This window comes from Pezoporus wallicus, unplaced genomic scaffold (genome assembly GCF_028554395.1).
Source record: "Pezoporus wallicus isolate ANWC-B61680 ecotype Strahan unplaced genomic scaffold, APGP_CSIRO_Pwel_v1 contig_4722, whole genome shotgun sequence".
In the NCBI taxonomy this organism is placed as follows: Eukaryota; Metazoa; Chordata; class Aves; order Psittaciformes; family Psittacidae; genus Pezoporus; species Pezoporus wallicus.
This window is the reverse complement of record NW_026641840.1, coordinates 2,439,361-2,450,133: the sequence shown is the minus strand read 5'-3', so window position 1 is coordinate 2,450,133 and position 10,773 is coordinate 2,439,361. Positions and strand designations below refer to the sequence as shown.

Sequence of the window (10,773 nt, the reverse complement as noted above, 5' to 3'; positions counted from 1 at the left end):
GGTGCAGAGAGCCCGGGGGTGGGGGGGGGGGGGGAGCCGCTGCAGGGGTCGGATGCAGCCGTGTCCCATGGGAGCATCATGCATTAGTAATGGCCACCGATCCGCCGGCGCTGACGCCATTTCTTCCAGCCGGGAGGAACAATCCGGCACGTAACCGGAGCCGGAGCGGGCTCAGGTGTCCCCCGGGGCCTTGGGGTCACCAGCATGGCCCCACCTCGGTGCTCAGAGGTGCACGTTCCATCCCTCCCCCAGGGTTGTAACCCGCGGTGGTGGTGTCCCAAGGGATGTGCTGCACCCCACAAGGTCCCTTTGGGTCCCCTGCAGTGGTTCCTGCAGTGGATAACGCCGGGATGGGAGGGAAGACCCCGCTCACCCCATGGACCAGAGCCCTGAGCGCCTGTCCCCATCCGTCACAGGGGCTGCGTGGCCATGGGGATGGCACCCAAAGCACTTTGGTGAGGGCAATCAGAGCATGATGGGGGCAGTACCCAAAGCCCCACAGGGATGCCACCCAATGCCTTGTGATGAGGGCACCCATAGTCCCTTGGGAATGGCACCCAGAGCCCCTTGGGGATGGCACCCACACCCCCCTGGAGATGACACCCAAGGCCTTGTGGTGAGGGCAACCAGAGCGTGATGGGGTTTAGCACCCAGAGCCCCTTGGGGAGTGCACCCAGACCTCTGTGGGGATGAAACGCAGAGCCCCACAAGAATGGTACCCAAAGCCTTTTGGGAAGAGCAACCGGAGTCGGATGGGAATTGCACCCAAAGGCCCTTGGGAACGGCATCCAGACCTCCATAGGGATGCCACCCTATGCTCTGCAATGAAGGCACCCAAAGCCTCTGGAGCACGGCACCCAGAGGCCCATTGGCATAGCACCCAGACCTCTATGGGGGGGTAGCACCCAGAGCCCCTTTGAGATGGCACCCAAAGCCCCCTGGGCATGGCGCCCAGAGCTTCACAGGGAAGGTACGTGGAGCTCCGCAGGGATGTCACCCAGGACCCTTGGGGATGGCACCCAGAGCCCTACGGTGGTAGCAGCCAGAGTCTCTTGGGGATGGCACCCAAAGCCCCTTCCATGGGGAAGGTAACCAGAGCCCCACAGTGACGGCACCCAAACCCCCATGGGGAAGGGTGCTCAGAACCCTGTGAGATGGCACCCAGCGCCTGGTGGTGCCTTGGGCCCCTGGTGGGTCCCTTGGCTCAGGGCTTTGCCCTTTGGTGCCCTTCAGCATCAACACAAACGGCAGGGTGAGGCCCCTGGATGCTCCAGGGAGCAGCACCCTGGTCCCAGTCTCCCCCATCACCCCAGCACTGCCCGCCCCACACACACACAAGCAGCCCCCACCTCCTGTACCCTGTGTGAGCCTGGCCAGGCCCACGGGAGGATGTCTGGGGCAGCGGCTGGCGGCGAGCACACAGGGGACAAGGGGCAGAGCAGCGATGGGGCCGCTGCAGAGGGCACCCAGAGCCGGGTCCTGCTCCACCCCGCACTGGGCAGCGGGAGGCTGCGGTGGGGCACGGGGGCCACCTGCTGGGCAGAGGGGGCAGCGCCACCCCCCGCTGGCTCTGAGAGCCCCCTGCAAGAGGTGGATGCAGGGATGGAGGGTAAAGGGGTGTCCGTCCCCCCCCCCCGCCTGCTCCCTCCCCATAGCGATGGCGGCCCCAGGACGTCCCCATCCCCTGTCCCCGGCATCCCCGGGGGTGCTGGGTGCCAGGCTGGGTGCTGGCAGCAGATGGCACTGGCACCGCGCCGAGCCGCCGCCCTGTCCCCAGGCTGGGTGCTGTGGGGACAAACGGCCCTAGGCGGGGAGGAGGATGGGAACGAGGGACATGGCAGGGCGCTGGCCCCTTCCCTGGCTCAGCCATAGCCCCAGAACTGCAGCTCGGGGGTCCTTGGGGCTGTTCCCACTGCCCGTGTATCCGTGATCCCAATCCCCAACAACAGCGAGCCGAAAGGATGTGTGATCGCACAGGAAGCAGCCACCTCTGCCGCAGTCCCCAGACACGGCTCCCATGACGGCAGCATCTCAGGCAGCGTTCCCTGCAATGACTTGTCCCGCTGCATGGAGAGGAACCCAGCCTGGGAGGCCGTGGGTGGAGGATGGATGCTCACGGATGAGCTGATCCCTCATCTCCAGCCCAACACCCTAACACTCAGCTCTGGTGCCAGGGCCGTGGTGATGGCGCATGGAAGGACAGCACCCAATTGCTTGCAGGTGGCTGGAGAAGGAGCTGGTCACCGCAAGCCCCACACTGGGTGTGCACAACCACCTCTACTTCCATCTCCAGGCAGAAGGCAGGCTTCGAGCGGGAATTCACGGGCCATGGGATGCGGAGTCAACGCCACGGGGTTCAGGGTCTCCCCTGCAAGCCCCAGTGGCCAAACACCAGGCAGGTGTCAGGGTATAGACGTTTTACACAGCAAAGGGTTACAGGTCTTTCACTGTACACTGCTGCTGGGGGTTATCCTCTGATGGGGTCAGGGCGGCTGCGGGGCCCACGCTGCAGCAGTGATGCAAGAGAAAGAGGATGAAAGAGGTGCCAAAGGGCAAAACACCCCGAATCTCTTCGAGTATCACCGGACAGGTCCCAAGCCAGGCAGGGAACCCATGGCCATTGCTCTGCTGCTGGCAGCCTGCGGAAGCACCAGCAGGACTTGGGTGAGAAGGGTGAAAGGAGGATGAAATAGAAGCAGAAGTCATCAAATGCCTCCCTGATGGTCACTGAGGAGGGTCCCCGCTGATGGGGGACACGCAGCAAACGGGATGGAAGGGGAGCACTGTCTCAATGGTGTGTGTTAAAGGATGGGTTGAGTTCAACCATGGACACGGACACTGGGCTAATGGCAAAGCTCTGCTCCAGCCCTGCACACCGGCATCCTTCAGTGCCCACCGGTGAGGAAGACCTCTGCACAGCCCCAAAGCACCAGTTCCCACCATTGAGGGACATGGGTGCTCAGCTCTTCATGGCACCCACAAACCTCAATGCCAAAGGAGAGACGACAGGAACAGAAGCCAAAGGCTGTTTCCAACCAGCACCGAGGGGCTGGGACAAGTTGTGGTAATGGGCAACTCAACCTGGGATCCACCATGGGTGCCCCATCACCAGACAGGGCACAGGGTGACACCAACACTGTTGTCTGAAGGAGAAAACCCCCAAATGACCCAAAAGAGCAGCTACCTTGCTGCAGCAGGGCTCCACCTTCCATTCCAGGTTATGTGAGTGCAGCTGGGAGTTACAAACAGGGAAGTTTCTTTTGGGAGAAAGACAATTCGGGGATAAAAGAGGTGGGAAATGATGGAGAAGCAGCAGAAGGCACAATGGGGCTGGAAGCAGCGCTCCCAGCTTGCAACATGAAGCCCACTCCACACCATTCCCTAAAAACACCTTACATCCAGGACTGACATCCTTCACAAGCAGCATTTGGGTAGCTGAGATTACCCCACACTACCCGCTGCCGTGTTTCCAGCACTTGGGAATGTTGGGAGGAGCCGGGATGTTTGTGACTCTGGACCTATTGAGCCCCCAGTCCACAGTGCCTGGACAAGCTCAATGATCCCTGCTGCATCTGTGCACCCGGAGCAGGAATCCTGGCAAAGCTGCAGCGTTCCTGGTGGGTTTATTTTGGAGGAATCCCTGTTCAGCAGAGCATGGATACCCCAGCAGGAAGTGGATAACTCCACATTAGGGGACGGAACGCTGCTGTAGGGTGGCTGATGTGCCCACGCTACAGCACCAACACAAGAAGAAGAGGATAAAAGGAAGCTCAAAGAGGTGCCTAAAGGGCAAAACACCCCAGGGATCTCTTCAAGCATCACCCGATAGGTCCCAAACACAGGCAGGAAACCCGTGGCCATTGCCATGGGGAAGCACAACCTGGAAGGGGGGGGGGGGGGAAGGAGGGGGTAATTAGAACACTGTTTTTATACAATATTGAAAAAATACAAATTTTTATTGTGGTTTTTTGTCCTTTTTAATCTTTGAAACTGCAATCACCACCCAGCACTGAACTCTACTCCTAAGTAGCACCTACAAGTAAAGGTTATAGCACAAGCAAACTGCTAGGGCAGCAGGTAAGCAAGTTAAACAGTGCCAGCAAACCCTGGCCCCTCCCTCCCCAAAGTAATGAGAACAACAGCGTGCTAGATAAGAGTTAAGGACACCATAACATGTTAAATAGTTAATATTACCCTTCCCACAAGCCACAAATGCTAGATAGAAAACTTCAGCACAGTCACTAGCCACAGCCCTAACATTACTGCTTTAAAATCAAAAGGGGAGGGGGGGGCGAAAGGGAGAAATAAAAACCTTTGCTTCATGCCCATCATTAACAGAAAGGATTTGGTTGTAGGGTTTTATTAAGGAAAACCATGCTAAAGCAAAAGTGGTACTTTATGAGTTGTTTCTTTTCTTCCCTCCCAACTCAACCCCCCCCCCCCCCCAAAGAAAAAGGAATTGATTGTGCTTTATGAAGCAGGAATAGGATTGTGACCTTCCAACCCCGACTTGGTGGCATTCCTAAAGAAAAATCCCAAACAAACCCCCAATCATTCTGGGAGAACAACAAAGAAACAAATGTGACGTTCCAGACTCTGCTCCAGAGCTGCTCAGGGTGGGTGGGTTCATTTCTCCATGCTGGTTGCGCCACGAATCAAAACACCTTGTCCAAAACAACACCCCCCAAAAGAATACAGCAGGTAACATTCGGCTTTAAAGGAATCCAGCTTCAGTTCCAACCTCCAGTGTACAATGATCCAAAATCAAGTTACACTGGCATGCCAGGTAGATATTTACTAGATTAGATTTCAGAGCATTAAACCAAACACAAATCTCAGCTTGCTGCAAGACACCAGGAGAAACTCAAAACATTCCAAGTCGGAAGCATCCTGGAATAAAGAAGAAAACAACAAACCAAACCCCAAAACAAACCAGAGCAGATTCACTTTGCTTCCTCAGCGGGTGCTTTTAGGCTCTTTTATTCATCTCAATTATCTTTCTAGATCATATTCTTTTGTTAACTCTTAAAGGAACTTTAATCCTGTTGTACACACACAAGCAGATGGCTACCAAGCTGGTGCAGAAGGGGGAGGCAAAAAGGAAAACAGAAACCAGTGCCGATGGATTCATGGACTACAGCCAATGGGGCCAATCGCCGTGGATCCGAAGCTCTCAGCCAGGCTAATCCATCTGGTCAGAGGACCCTCTCTTAGGAGATGGAGAGTGCTTGCGAGGTGTTTAACCATACTTCAAGCAAGAGAAAGAAAATAAACCACCACCACCCCCCCCCCCCCCCCCCCCAAAAAAAAAAGCAATCTCGAAGCCATTAAAGGGCAGCAGTTCCAAAACTATGACAAAGGAAGAGTTTTGACTTCAGATGTGCTCCAGCTAAATCAAAGCACTGTTCAGAGAGCATCACTTATGGTTTGTGTTGTTCTTTCTTGCTTTTCTTCCTCCCACAAAGGGAACAGCTGGTAATCCACACCAAGGAAGTGAGGAACATCCAGACGAAAGGCTTTCTAAAGTCCCCAAAAAGCAAACAGACCAGTGGTTGTCAGTCCCTACAGTTCCGAAGGGCAGGCAGGAGTCCACAGAGGAAAAAACAGCCTTCAAATCCAAGTCAACTTAATTTAAGCTTCAATGCTCTCAATAGCTCCACGCATTTGTATTCTCTCTGATGGGGTTTTTAATGCGAGGATCAGCAAGGTTGACCTGAAGGAGCACCTTTTGATTCCACTGTCTGATCTACACGCTTAAGTGTATCATCCCCCAAACTTTAGGCTTTGAGAAAATGCTGCTCCACGTTAGCATCCAAGGTGGTGTCTTTGGAAACCTCTGATAAAGAAAGCAAACATCTCTTTTGACTAACTCCCTACCTACCAGGGCAGCTGTTTTAGCTGACAGTTTAGTAGCACACAAGTCGACTTGGCCAAACGGAATCTGAATGCATGCATTCGGGCTGCATATTGCTACCAAAATGGAATGTGGGAATATGCTATGCACCTCGGGTTCGAGAAATGACCAAGAAAATCAAGATCTAAAGGGTGATATATATATCTCAATGCTATTATTCATAAAAACCTTGTTTAGTAATAAAAAAAATTGCTTTGTTTAAATATGAATATTATAGTCTGCTTCTTATGGTTAGGAAATTAAGAGTCTCTCCAAAAATCAGGTTGCCTCTTTTACTACAACTCCATATCCTGAGCCTCATCTTCCGAGAAGTCGGACATGGAGCTCTCAGATGAGCTGTCCCCGGTGCCTTCTTCCTGTTCTTTTAGTGCTTCTTCTGTTGCATATTTCTGAATGTATTCTGTGTGTGACAGAAGACAAAAAACACACGTAAGCAGCATATATTCAACAGTCAGAGGATGAGTGAACTATGACTAACAGCTGGGCTGGGGCACATCGTGTTTGATAGGTCACAGATGCCCATATTTCTTAGACCAAAGGCAGCACAGCAACATGTGAAAACAGCTGATGGAGACCTTAAAGACATGCAAGACCCTTGAGAACAAATATGATCCCAAAGCCCCTACATCAGCATCATGTATAATTGTAGCTAGACACAACCTAAGTCCTCCCTGGGATGGTGTTATCTCACTTAACAGGACAGCATCTGATTTACTGCCAAAATAGGAGCTACAATGGGAACCTACAGAACAAGCCTAAAAGCCAGCAAGGTGTCACTATAGAGCCTGACTTTCAGATATGAGTATCTGAGGGTTTAAACTGATAGGGCAGAGCAACCATCATTGAAACCAAGTTGAGAGTCAGACTAAGCTTCCAGACTAAAGTCTGCATAAGCAGAGTGTAAAGAAGGATGGACACAGAAAGCAGAGATGATGTCTACTGCAGGAATAGCTGCATTTATTTATTTAGCCCCCAAATAAACATGGCTCTGCCCCAGGCTCTGTTTTCGAAGCACAACTCTTGCAACCTGCTTCACATCAGAGAGCAGCAATAGGATTAGCTGAGAAGAACCTGCAGGGAACCAGGGCCACCTCACTGCAGGTGACCCATGGAAACCATGTCTCACAGCAGGGTCTAAACCACACTGGCTCTGGGCACCCACTTCAACACCTTGAACTCCAGCCAGGCACAAGCAGGAAGCTGTACAGCAAGCAGGAAAACTGGTTTACTGGGATTCCTGAAGCAGGTAAAGTAACTGCTGCCAAGTGTGGCTTGTGTGGTCACTTCTGTGCAGAGGAACAGAACAAAGAGGCACCACAAAGTGGGTCAGGTCAGAGTGAGTCTGGCAATCCCTTTCCTCCCTTTGTGGCTGCAGGAAGCTCCCAGTGTCCCCTTTGAGATCCAAGCAGGGGCTGGTGATCCCACCTTGAGCAAAGAAAGCCTGTTTCTTACATGCATGCAGGCCTGCAGAACAAAGTGAGAGGGAAAACCTGGCACAAAACTGGGCTCACTGGGGGGAAAGGGAATAGCACCAGCCCTTGAAAATGAGCCCCTGCATGGAAATGTCAGTGTCACATCCCACCGCCAGCCCAGCAGCCATCTCAACTGTATGCTCTTTAATTCCTCCCAGGGAATGAGGTCCACAAGGAGCAAGCACCTCTCCTCCAGGAGCACAGATCACTGCATTTTTCATTCCATACTCTATCAGCATGTGGATGCACTGACAAAGCTGCAGGAGGGCATACCTAATGCCAGATAACCAAGTGCTACAACACAGGCTTTAAAGAGTGCACGCTGCACAGCCTAAAGCTGTCCCTCCTTCCCTCTGCCCTTCCATCCTTCAGCCTACGGGATACTCTCCAATAGGTCTGCATCACCATGGAGTCTTCCCACATTTCTGGAGCTGATGTACGGACTCGGAGCCCAGATGTGTTAATCCAGCTTCAGGAGCATAGCGTGGCCAAAGCAACCCAAAGGCAGCACTTCATGGAGGAGCTCCCAGGATGCAGCAGCTGGTGGCCTTGGCAGAGCCGCTCCACCCTGGAAAAGCTGGAAGGTGTTTCTGAGCTTCAGCTTCTCCATCTGCTGACACACTTGGCCTTGGTCGGAGTGGTTGATCTACACGACTGACCTGCTCACTCCGACCACAGAAACAGCTGCTCAAATTCGGTTTCCAAGAACTTGTTAAGTACTGATAAAGCACTGAAGGCAGCTATGTAAACACTGGGAAGCATGGAATGCTCAAGGTCTTGGATTGCTCTCAGGCTGCAGTGCAGTATCAAACAGAAAAGCACCTCTGTGCTCCATCCTCAGGTTCTGGCCACTGAGAGCCCCTTTGGAAGGTGCTGCCCATGTCACCATTGAGCCCGATCCCACCTCCTGCCTGTACTGGAGAACAGACGTTGCAGAGTGTGGGGCAGGAAACATCTGCCTAGCATTGGATACTGCAAAGTGAGAGGAACTGGAGTGACAGACCCAATGGTTTAAAGATGAGAGGAACCAACTGAAGGAGGCATCCCAAAAAGCAGCATGTCTTCAGAGAATTTACATGGGAAGCTGGGTTGGCAGTAGGCGACAAGCAGAGCTAAGGAGATGGGATGCTGAGATGACATATCCTTGTAGAGGCTACTCCCTTCCCACAGTTTTCTGATCTTCCCTCTGGAAAAGGGCTGGTTACCCAGAGAAGTTTATTCCTTGCACAGTAAAGCAAAGGGAACCCAAGTGCCTTTGCTGCAACACTCTAGATGTCCTCAGATGACAAAGACAACCCCTTAGTGGGAACCTTCCCTGTATGTTTACCCCAAAGGCACCAAAACAAATGCTGTAGCTGCCTTGTCACCCCCCCCAACACATTAGACACAGCCATGACCTTGGCACAAGAGACTTCTTCACTGACTGCTTCAAGTGCTCTCTGGGCCACTGGAGATTTGGAAGCCATTGTCTCTGTTGGAAAAGGCCTGCTTGAACCTAAGCTAAACCACAACCTGAAGCACTTTAGAAGTGCTATCTTCTACCCAGGAAAGCAACAAGCTCCTGGGCTGGGTTTTTAAGAAGGTTTAGAGTGGGAAACATCAAACTTCCAGGGAGCTTCTGTGCTGAATGTTGTGCTGAACCTGGATCTTCTGCTTATCCAGGGAAGGTTATTGTGTGTGTGGTTGGAACTGGATGATCTTAAGGTCCTTTCCAACCCAAACCATTCTAGGATTCTAAGAAAACCAAAACATCTAAATACTGATAAACTGTCTTCTACAGAAGCAGGCTCAGTAAGGGAAAGCCTTGATAAAACCATTCCTCCCAGGGAAACACCACTTGGATTCAGCTGGTTTAGAACCCTGGAGCAATAAGCACAAGCTGTGGTTATGCCCCATGGCTGGTACGTGCCAGTGAGCCATACTAGTGTCTCAAAGGACTCCACTGGAACTCCACAGCTGGCACATGGGACAGGAGGACTGCTCCCAGAGGTGCCCTCTGCTCCCTGCAAACACCCAGCCTGCCCCTCAGCACCCTTCAGCTGCCACCACCACCCTCCCAAGGGAAGTTTCCATGTTGGATCTATCAAAGAGGAGGCAAAGCAGCAGACATGGGAGTTAAGCACCAATTCCCAACAGCTCAACATGAATATTGAGCTGGTTTTATGTAGTCGAAGCCAAATCAAAGTTTGTATTGGTAATATTAATGGACATTTACAAGTTGCATGGCAAATCCTCACTTGTTTGGGTCTCACATCAACAACAATCACAGCAACTACAAATCCCGTGCCACATCTCTAAGCTTCTACCCATCAAACAACCATGTCAAACAACTGCTCTATGTGCTCATCACTAAAAAATGAGGAAAAGCAGCAATAAATTATGTATTTGCACTACTGAGTTTCCCTGAGCAGAGAAGCTGCTACAACCCAGTGCATCAATTTTAGCATGTCCAAGGCTATTTTTATACATGCTACAAGATGAGGGATGACGGTGTTGAGCTCTATCTTCTTCCTGGCACGCAAGCTTGGGAATAGACAGAAGAGGCAGGACTCTGGGGTATATGGAACACAAGACATGTTGCAAGCACTTAAAAGCTCCTTCCAGATTATCTTCAGAGCCTATACCTGGCTGTCAGGAGGGAAATGATGGAGCAGACTACCCCATTTAGCCTCCCTGAGGGATGTCCTCAGATCTGCCCCGAGCTTCTGCTCTTGCTAGCATCAGTTGATTTGCTTATTTAGGGGTATATCTTCTTTTATCCCTGTTTCATTAAAGCAGAGAGGACACCCAAAGCGTCCCTTGTGTTTGCCCCAGGGATTTTATCTGACAAACCCTTCTGCCTGGAAGCGTCTTCATATGGAACAAGCAGCAGTGGACTTCAGGACACTGAGCAGGCCAGATCTGCAGGGTGGTTTTCATGCTCCTGTCATGCAGCTGTCAGAGGAGTCAAGCAAAGTGGGCTGAATAACTCAGCCTTTAAATCACAGCTTTGCTTGGCCTCATTTGGAGTTCCACCCACAAACAAATTGCTACTGCTGAAGAGTCATTTTGCATCAGAACAGAGTGACCCAAGGTTTAATCACTCCAGAGTGACGTGGCAGAGCTGATGGAAGGCCTCCATCACCAAATCCCATTTCTTCCTGGGATACCCGAGTTCTCCAAACACAATGCTGGTAGGAAAGCTGCTATCCCACCTCACACTGGGAAGACTATGGGATTGTGTGGCTCATGGAGGCTGTACTTGTTGATCTACAAACCCTCCTGGCAGGGCTCCCGTGGGCAAACAACCCTTACGGTTATTGAGTAACAGAAACAAGAATCAGGCAGTCATGGCCCCTTAAAAACTTAGTGGAAGCCTAAATGTGGGCCAAAGGGTGTAAATTTCCC

At 52.0% G+C, this 10,773-nt stretch overlaps 1 protein-coding gene across 2 annotated transcripts in view; it reads right to left on the bottom strand.

The window, feature by feature from the left end:
- Nucleotides 1–6,039: 6,039 nt before the first annotated feature.
- The window catches only part of UBE2H (ubiquitin conjugating enzyme E2 H), a 51,433-nt gene continuing 46,699 nt past the window's right edge, over nucleotides 6,040–10,773 (bottom strand). For both annotated transcript variants that reach the window (XM_057425478.1, XM_057425479.1), the window contains one exon: nucleotides 6,040–6,314. In XM_057425478.1, the coding sequence (XP_057281461.1) occupies nucleotides 6,190–6,314 (125 nt within the window). In that variant the 3' untranslated portion in view covers nucleotides 6,040–6,189. The remainder of the gene's footprint in view (nucleotides 6,315–10,773) is intronic.